Genomic DNA, 18,670 nt, shown 5'->3' with positions numbered 1-18,670 from the left:
AGTAAACACTTAACATGTTTCTACAAAAGTGAAAATACACATAGTATGGAATTTAAATATCATGGATGCATGCAAAACCGGAATAAAATCCGAACACGAAAAGTGAGGTTATGCTAACAAAGTGACAACCGAGAAAAAGACGAAAGGTGAATAGTGTCACAAAAGTAAAAATGTGAAAATGACTCGGTCCTCAAAGGAAGTCGTTAATCCACGGAAAAGAGTCTCGGAAACCATCTCCGAGCACTCAAGATGACACTAAGTGACGAGAAACCGAACTCAGAAAGGAAAAGATCAACGAAGAAAAAAAAAAAAAATATCCGTGAAAATCTGAGAAAATGAAAGGAAAGAAAATGACCGGGTTATTACAATAACCCATCATCAAGCCTAGGCCATCATGCTAGGACCGTCTCTTTACACCAGTCTGTTTCTTTTTAACTAGCTTATACACAGGACTACCACATACATGCATCTACAACATTATACACACACACACACACACATACATATTTATTTACATGACTACCATTTTGTCCATGATGAGGCCTTCGATAAGCCCTTCTCTAAACGTTGAACAACAAATCTACCATCTCAATCGAGTTCCCACTATCTCTCAATACATGTATACACATATACCTACTCGGATATTGAGCGCCCAACACTTCTGTCTCAATGGTATGATTAGTCAATCAATGGATCCAAAGCCTCGATCTGACTTAGACATCGAGCGTCCAGTGCCTCTGTCCCAACGGCATAATTAGTCAATCGACGGACCTAGAGCCTCGATCTGTCTTGGACATCGAGCGCCCAGTGCCTCTGTTCCAATGCCATGATTAGTCAATCGACGGACCCAGAACCCCGATCTGACTCAGATATTGAGCGCCAAGCACCTCTGTCCCAACATCATGATTACACTTAATGACACCAGAACCTCGATCTAACTTAGACAGTGAGTGCTTAGAGCTTATGTCCCAACATCATGTATAGTCCAGTGACAGACCCAAAACCTCGACGGGCTACGCCCTCAGGTTATTACCCTTTAGCATCCATACCCGGTTATCCAGAACCTCGACGGGCCACGCCCTCAGGTTATTACCCCCTAACATCCATACCCGGTTATCCAGAACCTCAACGGGTCACGACCTCAAGTCATCCAATCCTGGCATCCTCACTCGCGCAGGGGGACTACCCTATTATAAATACCTATATATTTGTGGTGACATATCATCAATAAATTACCAACAACCTCAACTTAGAACAATGCTTGAAATCATCGAGCGACCTAGAGCCTCGAATGAACTATCATAAAAGTTAATCAAGTAACCTAGGGCATCAACCAAACTTCACCATTCGAAGTCTATCGAGCAGCCCAGTCCCGAACTATCACTAGACGATCAATCGACAGACTCCTCCTCGATTTGACTCCCATTGAGCAACTCAGAACACTTACCCCATATGAGATACCTCCTCTGAGGACACATCGAGCACCTGTTTTACACCACTAGTCGATCAAAGCACTCCTCCGTGATCCGACCATATCCAGCAATCGTCTTACCTAACTGGTCAATCAAAGCACTCCTCCTTGATCCGATCACATCGAGCAATCGTCCTGCACTCACTGGTCGATCAAAGCACTCCTCTTCGATCCGACCTCATTGAGCAGCCTAGCCTTGAACTCTAGTCGATCAAAGGACTTCTCCTCGATCCGACTCCCATCAAGCAACCTAGTCTCGAACTCACTAGTCGATCGAAGGACTCCTCCTCGATTCGACTCCCATCAAGCGACCTAGAGCCTCACACTTTAACCAAATCAAGTCCATTAAAGGACTCAGAACACTTACCCAAGATGAGATACCTTATATAGAAACATGCTTTGCTGCTTAAACGTATTTCTTATAAATTTTATTTTTTCCTTTAGGAATCTCGAAGGATCCCTCATTTTCCTTTACGATTACAACACATCTTTTTATGCCCGACTAACCTTCTACTTTCTACAAAGCTTACTCACGCAGGGGGACTAATGTGGATACCTATATTTCGAGTCCACATGGCAAACGCCACATCATTAACAATGGCCTACACAGCTCGGTCAAATGGTCAACGAGTTACGCCACATCAGTAGCGATAGCCCACATAACATGGTCAACGGTCAATGTTACCACGGCATCAACATACTTCGAACAGAAGAACGAAGACCTGAGTTGGGAGCAGGACTCAGGATTTTCTGGGATCTGAGGAGGTTTTGGTTTGGTGGCTGAAGTTTAGGGTTCGCCGAGTCGACACTCGGCCTGACTTGCAGAGAGAGAAATACCATTTTGACTCTCGAGCATTTAACTCCATCTTATTTAATGTTACTTTATAATTATTTGAGAAATTAATCTCTTTTATGAGAAATTAATCTCTTTTAATTATTTTGTTAATGGACCTTGCGATGTCATTGATGACGTCACCCACCCTCTTGGCCTATAAAAGGAAATAACCTAAGGCCAAGAAAAGGGCAGACATAAGGAGGAAAATTCATCTTAGACCGAGAGCTCTAAACTCTCTCTCTCTCTGAGATGGGCTGTCTTCACAACCCCTAAAAGATGGATCAAGGAGTCAATGGTGTTTTCTATATACACTTCCATCTCTCTTTCTCTCTCTTGTTTGCCTGGGCTTCCACCTTTCTCAATCCACCTCGGATTCCATCATGTTGTAAGATTTACCTCACCATCTATTATTTTGTGATGATCTGGAACCCGCCTGAAAACCAGGTATCTACAAAGGTGATAGTAAGGTGACGTGCAAGCAAATGTTGAACAAAATGCATAGTGTCTGTTTGTTATCCTAATAAAAGGAGAGAGGAGGAGAAGATTTTTATTTGCGGTTGATTAAAAACGATAAGCAAAGTTACAGAGTTTGTTTTCTGCAATTAAAATATAAAAAAATTATAAATCACTTTTCATATAATTTTGTTTATAATATTAGTCATAGTTTTTATAATTTTTTAAAAATTTAAATTAAAAATGAGAAAAACGCGACCTAGACAAAAAAATTGATATGAGAGAAAAAAAAAAAACTAGAAGTTACAAGTAAAAAGAACGGTAAAGAAAAAGGCATGGTTAGAGAGTTAATTTTCCTTCCACAATTATTTTAATTTTTCAAAAATTCAATTTTTGAGAAAAAGGTTTTAACTACTATAATTCAATCCGAGAAAGATATAACATTTCTAAGTTGATGAAAGATTAATAAGAAAAATCATTTTTTTAAAACAAAATCTCTCAAATTTTAGAAAACACAGGATTATTACTTTTAATAATACAACCATAGAATTTGTCATTTAACAAATGACAATTAAAAATATTAGTGTGTGTCTATATATATATATATATATATATGATATAATTGTTAGTGTTGACATTCTAGTCAATTTGATCTCAGGCCCTTAATTTCTCCATATTCTTATAAATATCATTTTTCAAAAATGTTGATGAAAAATGTTCACGCATATTTATTAGACATGAGAAGATATTAGTGTATATATATTTTTTCCTTTTTCTATCTTAAATTAAGATAATGTACTGTATATTATATCAATTTGGACCATTTATAATATACAGTACATTATATTAATTTAAGATAGAAAAAGGAAAATATATATATACACTAATATCTTCTCATGTCTAATAAATATGCGTGAACATTTTCATCAACATTTTTGTAAAATGATATTTATAAGAATATGGAGAAATTAAGGGCCTGAGATCAATATATATCATGACCAATTTTGCCTTTTATACTTGGATTATATGTTTCCTCCGCTACACTTTAATGGCCTGAATTGTTTCCTTCGCTGCATTAACATGTATAATGTTTCACATTTTGGACTCTTTTTTGACATTGTTTGTAACTGTTTAAAATATAATAAGCTCACTCAAACATGTTTGGACTTAAAATGAGTCATTATAGCAGGCCTACAACAAAAACAAAAACAGATAAAACAAAACATACGCCAAACAGACTCTTTATGCTTACCTCCCATCCGGATTTATTACACTATTCTCTCATGGACTAGCGCTATGGCAGTATTCATTTCTCTTATTAAAGTTACTTACACAATAGTTAGATGCAGAGAATATTGTAATCATAATAGGACAGTCATTGCAAATACAAATACAAATACAATGCCTGCATAAATTTAAATTTTAGGCTATATAATCCTCCATTCGATGAATGGCAATCTTCAATGGACAATAACAACTTCCAGTACTCTCCATCGCACTCACCAGCTTACCAAGCTCTCCTCCAAGCCGGTCCGCGTCTCAAACCCCTCCAACAAGTCCACGCTCACCTCATCGTCTCCGGCTCACACCGTAGCCTTCCACTTGTCACCAAACTCCTCACCTTAGCCTGCACCGCCGGCTCATACCTATACACTCGTAAACTCTTCTTCTCCATCTCCAACCCTGACTCCTTCCTCTTCAATTTCATTATCAAAACCTCAACCAAGTTTCACTTCCCTCTCCACGCCGTTCTCTATTATCGTCGCATGCTCATTGCCCATATATCGCCTTCCAACTACACTTTCACGGCCGTGATCAAAGCGTGCGCTGATTTATCTGCCTTGGGATGCGGCAGGGTTGTACATTCTCAAGCTTTGGTTTGTGGGTATAGTTTGGATTTGTTTGTTCAGGCTGCTCTTGTTAGCTTCTATGCAAAATGTGGTAATTTGGGTGTTGCTAAGACAGTGTTTGATAAAATGCCGGAGAGAACAGTTATTGCTTGGAATTCTATGATTTCAGGGTACGAGCAGAGTGGGTTTGCTGAGGAGGCTATTGGGTTGTTCCTCAAGATGCGGGATTTCGGTGTTGACTTTGATTCAGCGACATTTGTGAGTGTGTTGTCAGCCTGTTCCCAGATGGGGGCTCTTGGTCTCGGTTGTTGGGTGCACGACTATATAACTAATAATGGTTTGGAGTTGAATGTGAATCTTGGTACTGCATTGATTAATATGTACGCAAGGTGTGGAAATGTAAGGAAAGGGCAAGAAGTTTTTGATCAGATGAATGAACGGAATGTTGTGACTTGGACGGCTATGATTTCTGGATATGGAATGCATGGTCATGGTAGCGAAGCACTTGACCTCTTTCATCTAATGAGAACTCGTGGGCCACCTCCTAACGATGTTACATTTGTTGCTGTCTTGTCTGCTTGTTCTCATGCGGGATTAGTACACGAGGGGCGCTGGGCATATGCAAGTATGTGGACAGATTACGGTGTAAAGCCAGGAATGGAGCATCATGTCTGCATGGTTGATATGCTTGGGCGGGCTGGATATCTCAAAGAAGCATTTCAATTCATAAAAGAATTATATCCTCTCAAGCCAGCACCAGCAGTGTGGACTGCAATGCTCAGTGCTTGCAAGATGCACAAGAATTTTGATCTTGGAGTACAAGTTGCTGAGCATCTCTTAGCTGCAGAACCGGATAATCCAGGACATTATGTTCTGCTTTCTAATATATATGCATTGGCTGGTCGGATGGATAGAGTGGAAACAGTTAGAAATTTAATGATTCGGAAGGGCCTTAAGAAGCAAGTTGGCTATAGCATAATAGAAGTTGGTCAGAAAACCCATCTGTTTAGCATGGCTGACAAATCACATCCCGAGACAAATGCAATCTATCAATACTTAGATGAGTTGATGCGGAGGATTAAGGAAGCAGGGTATGTACCTGCACCTGAATTGGTAATGCATGAGTTGGAAGAAGAGGAGAGGGAATATGCTGTCAGCTACCACAGTGAGAAGCTTGCAATAACATTTGGGATTTTAAGAACTAAACCGGGGATGGCTATAAGAATTGTGAAGAACCTCCGTATGTGTGAGGACTGCCATTTAGCTATTAAGTACATTTCAGTTGTTGCCAAGAGAGAAATTATTGTTCGTGATAAGCTTCGGTTTCACCGTTTTAAGGATGGGTCTTGTTCTTGCGTGGATTACTGGTGATAACAACATTTGCTAGCCGAACTTGTCTGTGTTATTAGGATTGATCACCAAATACAGGTCAATCAGTAGTATTCTATAGATACTTCAAATACATAATATAATGCCTCCTCATTAGAAGTGAAATTGACCTAAGTTTATCATCTGCAGGTTGCTAGGGAGTGCAATCTGTTGCATCCCTGTTCCTGGTTTGGGTGCTTGGAAATAATGAAAAGCTGTGAAAAAAACTGTTGAAATGATCAAACGACTTCCACACGTTCAACAACCCCAGAGGTAGCCCCAGACATGCTTTACTTTTAGTCCAAGTAAGGCACAGTCATTGTTCAGTTTACCTTTTATGTAAACAAAGCTTCATTTTGCAGCCACAGGGCTAAATGATTGTCTCTGGATCATGGTACTTTTCAGTGGTCATTGAGTTGCTCGTCGCTGATACTGAAAGAGGATTCCTTTTTGTTCTTGTTTCATTTTCTAAAACCCAAATTCTTCTTCTAAAAGCTTTATCAAGTAAAAGAAATCTCTCTCTATATATATTTTTGACAACCAAAAAAAGAAAAAAAGAAATAGAAAAGAAGGAATAATCAAGACCATCTGCTAATTCTGTTGTGGTTCTAATGTTTTGTTTTTTTGTTCAGAAGAATTTTCATGCTCGTGTGATGGTGCCCTAAAATCAGGATTCGAAAAGCAAGCCATAAAGAATTGATCCCGTGATCAAAAGTATACTTTACTCTCTCCTGTACTTTCTCTGATGTTAATTTTTATGAGTAATAGCTGTTTACTTTATAGTTACTGAACAACACCATGTATTGATGAATATAGGATTGAATTTGATGGAATAACTCAGGTGTAAATTTGTTCAAAATTTCACTCTTTTTTTCCTTGTCCTGGTTGTCCATTTGGGAAATTTTGCTTATTTGGGAAGATGATAATTCCTAGCGTTGAAAGAGCTAAACCTAGATAATTCTTAAAGTTTAAACAATGTATAGCTAGTCCAATCCAATTGTACATCGTGCACCATTATGAGAGTCATTCCAAAACTGTGTTTAATGGAACCCAAATCCTCTCTGTACACTGCGACTTCTAATGCCTTGGGATGGTGAAAATCACCCCCACACTGCCGGATGGGTGATCCCCATGCACTGAAAGAGCAGTGCACCGGAGAAGATTTTGTTCCTGTTTTCTGTTTATTGTGGAAATGAGACCCTACTACTAATATGGACCCTAGCTAGAGTAACGTAAGGCCTGGTATTAGAAGCTGTTTTTGTTCTATCAAAAACCTCATTTTTAATTACAGGAAATGATATTTTGTACTATTAAAAAGGCTGAAAGAGTTAGCTGAACTAAGTAGATGGGAGAAAAAGAGATAAAGATAGACATCGTAGACCTACATGAATGTAGACAAGTCTTATTTTTTTGATTATTCATTTGACTTGTATATGACATTTTTTAGCCCTACGTGTTCCACACGTTATGAATTGCAGGTTGTTGTAGCTTATAAGCAAATTGAATAACCAAAAGGGGAAGGCTGTTTCAAAAAAGCAGATGCGTTACAATTAATTTTGAGAACCATATTTTTCTAACTTTCTTCGTGTTATATCGAGTGAGGGTCACTCATAATTAGTAGTTGGAATATGGAAATTCCCATTTGTGAAATAGGGAATTCAGGACATTAGTGTCACACAAGTGATTGGTACTTTTTGTTCTCTTTTTCAAACCCATCAAGCTTTTCTTATCTTGTTAAATCAAATACACAACTCAATTACTGTAAAGTTGCTTATAGATTCTTACTTTAGCATTTGAAGGATACTAATCGTGTCTCTTGTTTGGCCACCTTCGAATATTCTTCTTAAAAAGAAGTAAAAGCTCCAACCTTGAGCTAGCTACAACAAAAGCTGGGTCATAAAACAGTGATTTTATCATAAAAGAGTGAGGAAGGCATTACCTACAACCTTTAGTGTAGGTAAAATAATGAGAAAGTAAAAAGTGTTTATTAGTTTTTCAACGCACTTATATTTTTACGCTTTATCTATGTTTCAATACAGTTGAAACACTATTTTTAATTGAGTTAAAACACTATTTTTAATGCATTATTTCGTGTTTCAACTGATTTAAAATATAAATGAAATATGTTACATTGAAACATGTTAAAAAGGAGCTGTTATAACTGCAAAGTAGTACTTGTTTTGTAAATTGATTAACTAAATGAAATTTTTTATTGAATTTGTTATCCAACGGGCGCATCTGAACCGTTTATATTATATATATATATATATATATATATATATATGTCCATGTGTATATTACACAGGCCCTACGTAACGAAGTTTTTCTTAGGGTGTATTTGTGGAGTGTGGAGCGTTGCGCAGCTGATTATGAATTCTCCACTAAACGTCCAGCTCCAATTAGAATAATCCGTAGTAGTAAATTATTTCTTGACTGAAGTGTGTCTGCAGCACAGTCAGCCAGAGATTCTCTCCATTTAATACGAGTACTTAATAGCTGTTAAAAAGAAACGCAATTTGATGAGTTCATCAATACCGTCGTTTTTGTTTGTGTTAATTCAGTGGGCCCACATAAAATAATACTCCACCAACAATGCTGCCGTTACAATCCAAAAATAGAAATTTACACGTTTGATGAAATCCAGTGGGCCCACATAGAAAATGAAATCCAACAGTTATGCTGATTTTCTCATCAGCGGTTTCATTTGAAATACAAGACTCTCTAAACACAACACTTATCACTGATCACCAACTATTCAACTCAAAAATTAAGTTGGGTAGATCGGTTGATGTATTCTCCTCGGCAAAATACATAGGATGTCAAAATAAGACAAATTTGTTTCAGCAAAATTTTTATTTCATATGACCATTAATGATTTATTGACGAAACGAAATGATTTTATTTTAAAATACTTTTTAGATAATTTTTATTTCATATGACCATCAGCGGTTTCATTTGAAATACAAGGCTCTCAAAACACAACACTTATCACTGATCACCAACTATTCAACTCAAAAATTAAGTTGGATAGATCGGTTGATGTATTCTCCTCGGCAAAATACATAGGATGTCAAAATAAGACAAATTTGTTTCAGCAAAATTTTTATTTCATATGACCATTAATGATTTATTGACCAAACGAAATGATTTTATTTTAAAATACTTTTTAGATAATTTAGTGGAGTTATTTGTCACGGTTAAAAAAGATGGTATTTACAAATTTCAAACGCTGAAGGAAATTTTACTGGGGTAAATTTTACTTTAAAATACTAATAATCTTAAAAAATGTGGGGCCAGTAAAAATGTTTAGCAGCCTGTCCTTGCACTTATTCCCAGGAGGAAGAGTTGAACACGTGATGACCTTTTAGGCCCACTTTTCTCTCTAGTTAAGTTAAGTGGCGTGCTATCCACTCTCTCATCGACGCGTGGTCCTTGGGAGATGAAACGTTATCATTTTCTAAATTCTAAACGAAGCTCAAGATACCACCATACCACATTGAACCGATTAGACTGGCGGTAGTAGCTGTAGAACACAAAGGTCTTTGTTTCTCGTTCTCTATCCTTATGATATGTATGTATGTGTGTTCTGTGCTTGTAATCTCACTCTGTTGATCTTCATCCAGTTCAACAATTAGCAAGCTGCAAGTGGAATTGATCTGAAAAGTTGCGAGGGAAAGCTGTTTTAAACAACCTCATCTGATGCAATCATGAGACAACGCCCATTACCCACGCGCGGCCGTGGCTCGCCGTACGCGCGGCCACCGCCTCCTCCACGGTTCGAAGAGCCTTTCAACATAATCCCCATCAACAACCTCCTAACCGACCACCCTTCCCTCCGGTTCCCAGAGGTACGCGCCGCCGCCGCCGCCCTACGTGCAGTCGGGGACCTCCGGAGACCACAATTCCGCACATGGGCCAACGGCATGGACCTCATGGACTGGCTCGGGGCCTTCTTTGGGTTCCAGAACGACAACGTTCGTAACCAAAGAGAGCACTTGGTACTCCACTTAGCTAACTCTCAAATGCGCGTCAAACCGCAGCCGACAATCCCCGACGACCTCGATCCGCCGGTCCTCCGCCGCTTCCGCCGCAAACTCCTCCAAAACTATACCTCTTGGTGCTCCTACCTCGGCCGGAAATCAAACGTGCAGCTCTCGAATCACCGCGATTCCGACCTCCTCCGCCGCGAACTGTTGTACGTATGTCTCTATCTCTTGATCTGGGGCGAAGCCGGAAATGTCCGCTTCGTCCCTGAATGTATATGCTATATATATCACCATATGGCCATGGAGCTTAACCAAGTTCTTGACGAGCATATTGATGATTTTACGGGCGCTCCTTTTCTTCCCTCAACTTTGGGAGAAAATGGTTTCTTGAACCGTGTAATTATGCCCATTTACCAGACAATTAGGGGCGAAGTCGAGAGGAGTCGAAATGGGACTGCTCCGCATTCGGCTTGGAGGAACTATGATGATGTGAATGAGTACTTTTGGAGTAGAAGGTGTTTTCGGAGGCTCAAGTGGCCCATTGATGTTGAAAGTAAATTTTTAGCAACAAATAGTGAAAAGAGAGTAGGGAAGACTGGGTTTGTTGAGCAAAGGACATTTTGGAATGTGTTTAGGAGCTTTGATCGGTTGTGGGTTCTGTTGATTTTGTTTTTACAGGCTTCAATTATTGTTGCTTGGGAGGGTACAGAGTTCCCATGGCAAGCATTTGAGCAGAATCCCGATGTGAAGGTTGAATTACTCACTGTTTTTATCACTTGGGCGGGTCTTCGAATTATCCAATCAGTGCTTGATGCTGGAACACAGTATAGTTTGGTTACCAGGGAGACTGTGTGGCTTGGCGTGAGGATGGTGCTTAAGGGCATGGTTGCTGTGACTTGGACTATTGTGTTTGGGGTATTCTATGGGTTAATTTGGAGACAAAAGAATGCTGATGGGAGGTGGTCGGATGAGGCAAATGATCAGATTATTAGGTTTCTTTGGGCTGCCTTTGTGTTTGTCATCCCAGAGTTGCTAGCATTGGTTCTTTTTATTCTTCCATGGATTAGGAATGTCATTGAAGAAACAAACTGGATGATTTTTTACATGATGACATGGTGGTTTCAAACACGAATCTTTGTGGGTCGCGGGATAAGGGAAGGGCTTGTTAGCAACATAAAATACACTCTCTTCTGGATTGCAGTATTGCTTTCGAAATTCTCATTCAGTTACTTCCTTCAAATCAAGCCCTTGGTCAGCCCGACAAAGTATCTCTTGAATGAAAAGGATATAAAATACAAATTTCATCAATTTTTTAATGGTAGCAATAGAACAGCAGTTGTATTGATGTGGATTCCAGTTGTTCTGATATACCTAATAGATATGCAAATCTGGTATTCAATTTTTTCCTCTCTTGTTGGCGGTACTATTGGGTTGTTCTCACATTTAGGCGAGATCCGAAATATCCAACAGCTGAGGCTTAGGTTCCAGTTCTTTGCTAGTGCATTGCAGTTTAATCTCATGCCAGAGGATCTGCCCATGAGTTCAACCCCGACCTTGGTGCACAAGCTCCGTGATGCAATCCATCGATTGAAGCTACGATACGGGCTTGGTCTCTACAAGAAGATTGAATCAAGCGAGGTGGAAGCAACCAGATTTGCCTTAATATGGAATGAAATTATTATAACTTTCCGGGAAGAAGATCTCATCAGTGACCGAGAACTGGAGCTTATAGAATTGCCACCTAACTGTTGGCAGATTAGTGTTATTCGTTGGCCATGCTTTCTCCTGTGCAATGAGTTGCTTCTCGCTCTGAGACAGGCAGCAGAACTGTCTGATAAACTTGATCTCTGGGTTTGGTTTAAGATATGCAAGAATGAGTATAGGCGGTGTGCGGTAATTGAAGCCTATGATAGCATCAGGTACTTGCTTCTTGAGATTGTTAAATATGGCACTGAAGAGCATTCCATTGTTACAAAATTGTTCATGGAGATTGATAATAATATTAAGGGTGAAAAGTTCACAAGGAACTACAAGTTGACTATTCTACCAAAAATTCATGCTCAATTGATATCTCTTATTGATCTTTTGCTGATACCTGAGAAAGATACAAGTAAGGTGGTCAATGTATTGCAGGCCTTGTATGAACTTTCTGTTCGAGAATTTCCCTGGGTGAAGAAGTCCACTGAACAGTTGAGGCATGAAGGCCTGGCACCTCTTAATCGAACCACTGATGCAGGGCTGCTTTTTGAGAATGCTGTTCAACTTCCCGATGATGAGGATGATTTCTTCTATAAGCAGCTGCGACGGTTGAAGACTATTCTTACCTCTAGAGATTCGATGCACAATGTTCCAAAAAATCGTGAGGCAAGACGGCGCATCGCGTTTTTTAGCAATTCACTTTTTATGAACATTCCGCGTGCTCCCAAGGTTGAGAACATGATGGCTTTTACTGTTCTGACTCCTTACTATGATGAAGAAGTTGTGTTCGGGAAAGAAAGTCTTCGAAGTCCAAATGAGGATGGTATTTCCACCTTGTTTTATCTGCAAAAGATTTATGAAGATGAATGGATGAATTTTATGGAGAGGATGCGTAGAGAAGGAATGCAGGATGACAATGAAATCTGGTCAATTAAAGCAAGGGATCTCCGCCTTTGGGCGTCATACAGAGGCCAGACTCTATCCCGGACTGTAAGGGGAATGATGTATTACTACAGGGCTCTCAAAATGCTTGCCTTTCTGGATTCTGCATCTGAGATGGACATACACCAGAGATCGCAAGAAATTGCTTCGCTTGGTTCAGTGAGGCAGAACAGCAATTTGGATGGTTTGGGTAACGGTGCGGCGCCTGCTTCTCGCAATCTCAACCGAGCAAGTACTGGTGTAAGTCTTCTGTTTAAAGGGAATGAGTTTGGGTATGCTCTGATGAAATTCACATATGTGGTCACATGCCAAATTTATGGGTATCAGAAGGCGAAGGGTGACGCCCGTGCTGAGGATATTTTATATCTGATGAAAAACAACGAAGCCCTTCGGGTTGCTTATGTTGATGAGGTTTATTTGGGAAGAGACGAAGTGCAGTATTACTCCGTTCTTGTCAAGTACGACCAGCAACTGAAGAAAGAGGTGGAAATCTATCGCATTAGGTTGCCTGGTCCACTGAAACTTGGGGAGGGTAAACCAGAGAATCAGAACCATGCCATTATCTTCACACGGGGAGATGCAGTTCAAACTATTGACATGAACCAAGACAATTGTTTTGAGGAGGCACTCAAGATGCGGAATTTATTGGAAGAATTTAAAACCTACTATGGTATCAGGAAACCAAGCATTTTGGGAGTTCGTGAAAATATTTTCACAGGTTCTGTATCATCACTTGCTTGGTTCATGTCTGCTCAGGAAATGTGTTTTGTGACACTAGGGCAGCGTGTTCTGGCAAACCCGCTCAAGGTGAGAATGCACTATGGTCATCCAGATGTGTTCGACAGGTTCTGGTTCCTGACCCGGGGTGGCATCAGCAAGGCTTCTAGAGTTATCAATATTAGTGAGGACATATTTGCTGGCTTCAATTGCACACTGCGAGGCGGCAATGTAACACACCATGAATACATACAAGTGGGTAAGGGAAGGGATGTTGGATTGAATCAGATCTCCATGTTTGAGGCAAAGGTTTCTAGTGGCAACGGTGAGCAGGTTTTGAGCAGAGATGTATACAGGTTGGGTCATAGACTGGACTTTTTCCGTATGCTTTCATTCTTCTACACTTCTGTGGGATCCTACTTCAACACTATGATGGTGGTTGTTACTGTCTATACATTTTTGTGGGGTCGCCTCTATCTTGCTCTCAGTGGTGTTGAGAACGATTCTATCAACAATAATGCCCTTGGTGCAATCCTGAATCAGCAGTTCATTATCCAGATGGGACTGTTCACTGCCCTTCCAATGATCGTGGAGAACTCTCTGGAGCATGGATTCCTTCAGGCAATCTGGGACTTTTTAACAATGCAATTGCAACTTGCTTCATTATTTTACACTTTCTCTATGGGAACTCGTACACATTTCTTTGGACGCACCATTCTTCATGGGGGTGCTAAGTACCGAGCCACAGGGCGTGGTTTTGTTGTGCAACACAAGAGCTTTGCTGAGAACTATAGACTGTACTCTCGCAGCCATTTCGTGAAGGCAATTGAACTCGGGGTGATTCTGATAGTGTATGCTGCGCATAGCTCCGTGGCTAGGGATACTTTTGTCTACATAGCTATGTCTATCTCAAGTTGGTTTCTTGTTGTGTCGTGGATAATGTCCCCTTTTGTGTTCAACCCTTCTGGCTTTGATTGGTTAAAAACTGTGTATGACTTTAATGATTTCTTGAACTGGATATGGTATAAAGGAGGAGCAGTTTTTGCAAAGGCAGATCAGTGCTGGGAAACATGGTGGTATGAGGAACAGGACCATTTGAGAACAACTGGCATTTGGGGAAAGTTGTTAGAGATAATTATAGATCTTCGTTTCTTCTTTTTCCAGTATGGGATTGTCTACCAGTTGAACATTACTGGTGATAACACCAGTATTGCTGTTTACTTGCTATCCTGGATCTACATGGTTGTGGCCGTTGCTATTTATGTGGTCATGGCATATGCTGGGGACAAGTATGCTCCAACAAAGCACATCTACTATCGGCTGATTCAGCTACTTGTCATTGCGCTTTCAGTACTTGTTATTTTTCTGTTTCTAGAGTTCACCGACCTTGTATTTCTCGATCTCATCACGAGCGTGTTGGCATTCGTCCCCACGGGATGGGGGCTTATACTTATTGCGCAGGTGCTCAGGCCTTTTCTGCAGTCCACTGTGGTGTGGGGGACTGTTGTTTCCTTGGCTCGGCTGTATGATATGATGTTCGGGTTGATTGTTATGGTTCCTTTGGCAATGCTATCATGGATGCCTGGATTCCAGTCAATGCAGACAAGGATCCTATTCAACGAAGCATTCAGCAGGGGTCTCCAGATTTCTCGTATTCTTACTGGCAAAAAATTCAACTATGACATGTAACTTGAGGTAATATTCATTCTCAAGTTTTTCAGACTTCTGTAGTCCTCTCATGTTATACCGTATCTTCTCTTAATGCTAACTAGTCATCTTTTCTCAAGAATTAATATCAGAGACGTAAATTCTATATGCGCACTCTTTTTCGTAGTTCCTACTTGAATCAAATGAGAATACTTAACCTTGGGGACCAACTTGATACTTGTCAGTTTCAGGAATTGCATCCATTCAAACTAGTGAGTTTGTCAATCAATGGACTGATCAACAGATCTTTTTGGTAAAATGTGAGACAATATTCATATCTGATTCATGTTCTAAACGTAATATTTTGATCAGATTTGCAAATGCCTACTACTGCTTGACCCTCATAATAATGAGTGTGTGATATTCAAAGTGGGAATTAGTCTTATGGTACAAATCAATAGTCTAGGAAGCACGGACACGCCTCGAGACGTGTAAGACACACCAAAAAATGTGTCCAAATATTTTGTATTTTTTTTAATATTCAGACACATGCGTCCGACACGCCATGGATACGTGTCCGACACACGTGTCCCATTCTTAGGGATTTTTAAGAAAGTTTTAGAAACAATGTTGAGTTGAAGTATAAATATTAGGAGGAGTTTAATTACTTTCAGCAATATGATGGTAATTATTTGTTGTTTTATAAAACAATTTTATATTAAAAATAATTAAATATTTATCCTTATATGTTCAAACTCTTGCATAATCATGTTTGACTATCTTGTTCTCCCACCAACCAAGCTTCGCTAGCAGTGGATGGTCTCTCTTACCTCTCTTCTGCTTTGTCGTCCTCTTTTCTTTCTTCTTGTTCTTCACAAATATTAGATACTTCTTTTTTTCCTCTCACAATAAATTTCTTTTTGAGTTTCTTTTTCCTTTTTCCTCTATTTCCTATGAACTTTTTTTCTCTTCTATGGATTCTTACCTTTATTTTTAACTAACTCTTAATTCTTATTCTAAGAAAACCCTAATCCTCTTTGTTTCTTTGTTTTTGTTTTCTCCTTCTATGATTCTTTCTTTTTACCAAAAAAATACAATTTTTTTTCAAAGATTGTAAAAACTAACATTAATATTAATTTGTACAACATTATATATATATATATATATAAAGTTATTTATTATTTGTCGTGTTCCCGCCGTATCCGTGTACTAATTTTTCTAGATTTCCCGTATCGCCGTATCCGTTTATCTGTTTCCGTGCTTCATAGCCTGTAGCCAATTAATCTAAAAATTTGTGTTAAGGGTGGTTAAGAAGCAAATTAGATTTGTACAATAGTTCCTAATTATTATTATTTTCCCTGAAACATATCTATTTTTTAACCTTTTATTCTTTTATAGAGTGACGAGGAAAACTTACTTTGAAAATGAGTGGAACAGGTTCAAAAAAGTGGTACTACAGTCGTACGGCCGTACCATTCACTCACACCCATACACATTTAGAATACTTCTATTATTGAGTACACCCTCACTATTAGAGTCCCTCCTTATATATAGACATCATATATACATATTATGATATCTAGTCTCTGGAATATTCTAAATATTTATAACTCTATTAATATCTCTATTATTTAAAAAGCTTTACTATCTACAAATGTCTATAAGCTCTCTAATATTTTAGAATCTTTCAAATATCTCCGGTGCTTAACAATCTGTACACAATTGTGGAAGACTTTAAAATTCACTCTGTACATGCCATGCACATGTTAATGTAGTGCCATGACTAGATATGACCTTATGAATAAATGATGCCTATGTATAAGGAGGGGCTCCAATAGTGAGGATGAATTCCGTATTCTAAATGTGTATGTGTGTGCAAACTGAGTGAGTGGCACGAGTGAGTGTAGGAACACTCATCCTATTGTTTCTTTCTATTTTAACCAACCTGGCTAGATGTCTGATTTTCTAAAAAATCTTACATTTTTAGTGGGTGGGTTATCTTACCCTTGATCTTGAATTATAAATAGAACTATGAATTCAAAATGGGACCATGGTAGAGTTCAACTTTTGGCACAGTTGAGGCGAAGCTTTAAAGATTCTTGAGAGCACCATATCAAACCCTGCCTCTCTAGTCTTGGACAACCCTGATGAGTCAACTCGAGACTACCACTCACTTATCCGCTTTTACAAGTCAGACTGAACTTCCATCTACCTTGATCCACTTGAGACCTTCATTGTATTACGTTTAATACCTCCAACGCACCTTTAATCGGTCACAAATTTTTTTTTGAGAATTTCTTTGATTTTTTTTAATTTTTTTTCAGTCCTCAATCTCCACCAAAAATCTAAGTATTATTATGATTAATTGGTCAACATTGTAAATATCGAGGCCAATTAAATTTACTATTATTTGTTATCCAATTCACCATTTTATCAATACATGTTTGTTTTGTGTTATTAGTATACAAACATGGATGTGTTGAATGATTGAGACATGATGCAGGTAAATATTTCTGCACTGTAATTTCAATCTTTGTTGGAACTATGTTCCTTGGTTGAAATCTGGAATATACTTCTTAAGCATTTGTAAACTCACATGACTTGTTGCCCGTGTTATCAATCTGAAATTTTTAGCCCTTTGTCATAGAATGGCTAACCTCTGGCTGGATGCTGGACGATGTGAGCTTTGGGGCCGAGTTCAATTTTGAACCAAAAAACAATAGTTTGGGCTGAGCTTTTGCTTTAGCGCAATTCAGTCCTAGCCCCATTGCCATTGGTAGTCCTACAAGATGAAATTGACTATTCGAAATCGTAGGGGAAATAAAAGATTTTATTTCTTTGTCATGTTCAAATGTTTTCCAACTAATTCACTTCTGTGGAATATCAATGATTCAGAGGTGTATAAATATTTGCTGGCACATAATTTACTGCCACTGTGATTATTTCTAGACTAAAATAACTACCATGTATCCACTTTTTCCTTGATATTTTCCTTTTCATTGTTTGACTAGCATCACTCGTGATTTACAGTAATTAACAAGAGGATTGTACGATGATTTCAGGTTTTCTGGTGGGACTAGGTGTAGAACATTAAGACAAGACTGCCGGTTATGGCAAAGGACGCTGCTTTATGTAGCAACCATATCAATTGACCATGGAGGAGGTTTGGAATTTTTCTGTCTCCTTTGAACAACTGGGTTTATTCCTATTTTCATCTGTAATCACCCCACTTCAGTGTAATTAAGCAATTGATAGGAAAACTTTCGGTTCATGTATGTTCATCGCCCCCTTTTTTTGTCCATGATATAATTTGTACATATCATCAATATCTAATGCATCTTACTTTATTCTTATTCAGATGAACATTTTATTTCCTAACACCTCTCACATTTCTATTCGTGTGTTGCTGCACATGCATATGAAGTCCGGTGCACTTTGGAACATATTTTTGTGAAGATAAAAACCGTACCACATGAACATGGAGAATCAGATTTAGTATGTTTGGAGTGCAATATATCAAAATTCTATTAATTTGGTGATTTGGAACATGTTGAACTTTATTTAGTTGATTCGCAGGAAAACCAGAAACTTGCAAAATCCATTCAACCGTGTTTCTTTTCCCTGTCCATCATTCAAGAGACTACATTTTCTTCTAATTGGCTTTTCCTCATAACAGTAAGAAGGCTCTTTTGTGAGAATGCAG

The 18,670-nt window shown here is 38.8% G+C and overlaps 2 protein-coding genes and 1 non-coding gene across 7 annotated transcripts; all 3 read left to right on the top strand.

The window, feature by feature from the left end:
- Positions 1 to 3,975: 3,975 nt before the first annotated feature.
- Positions 3,976 to 6,763, top strand: LOC132316441 (pentatricopeptide repeat-containing protein At2g33760). Of its 4 annotated transcripts, none has more exons than XM_059814935.1 (3): positions 3,976 to 6,037; positions 6,128 to 6,250; positions 6,610 to 6,763. In XM_059814935.1, the coding sequence occupies exon 1, from the start codon at positions 4,223 to 4,225 to the stop codon at positions 5,978 to 5,980; it is 1,758 nt and encodes a 585-aa protein (XP_059670918.1). In that variant the 5' UTR covers positions 3,976 to 4,222; the 3' UTR covers positions 5,981 to 6,037; positions 6,128 to 6,250; positions 6,610 to 6,763. The 4 variants fall into 4 exon arrangements, with proteins under 4 accessions (XP_059670918.1, XP_059670911.1, XP_059670902.1 ...); XM_059814928.1 differs by having other exon boundaries at positions 6,340 to 6,763; XM_059814919.1 differs by having other exon boundaries at positions 6,128 to 6,282.
- A 2,674-nt stretch (positions 6,764 to 9,437) lies between these two features.
- Positions 9,438 to 18,324, top strand: LOC132316426 (callose synthase 11-like). Of its 2 annotated transcripts, XM_059814907.1 has the most exons (3): positions 9,438 to 9,515; positions 9,601 to 15,015; positions 18,030 to 18,324. In XM_059814907.1, the coding sequence occupies exon 2, from the start codon at positions 9,685 to 9,687 to the stop codon at positions 15,007 to 15,009; it is 5,325 nt and encodes a 1,774-aa protein (XP_059670890.1). In that variant the 5' UTR covers positions 9,438 to 9,515; positions 9,601 to 9,684; the 3' UTR covers positions 15,010 to 15,015; positions 18,030 to 18,324. The 2 variants fall into 2 exon arrangements, with proteins under 2 accessions (XP_059670890.1, XP_059670886.1); XM_059814903.1 differs by having other exon boundaries at positions 9,438 to 15,015.
- On the top strand, positions 12,650 to 12,729 carry LOC132284500 (small nucleolar RNA J33). Its single transcript, XR_009472297.1, has one exon. It is a non-coding gene; the product is annotated as a small nucleolar RNA J33 (small nucleolar RNA).
- Positions 18,325 to 18,670: the final 346 nt, after the last annotated feature.

Source organism: Cornus florida, unplaced genomic scaffold (genome assembly GCF_030987335.1).
Source record: "Cornus florida cultivar Cherokee Brave unplaced genomic scaffold, ASM3098733v1 CherokeeBrave_3.0.0_Hap2_Chr01, whole genome shotgun sequence".
NCBI lineage: Eukaryota > Viridiplantae > Streptophyta > Magnoliopsida > Cornales > Cornaceae > Cornus > Cornus florida.
Note: the sequence above shows the minus strand (reverse complement) of the source record. Positions and strands in the feature narration are given on the sequence as shown.

Coding starts and splice junctions, on each gene's coding strand:
- LOC132316441 (XM_059814935.1), top strand. CDS start 4,223: ATGGACAATAACAACTTCCAGTACTCTCCATCGCACTCACCAGCTTAC.
- LOC132316426 (XM_059814907.1), top strand. CDS start 9,685: ATGAGACAACGCCCATTACCCACGCGCGGCCGTGGCTCGCCGTACGCG.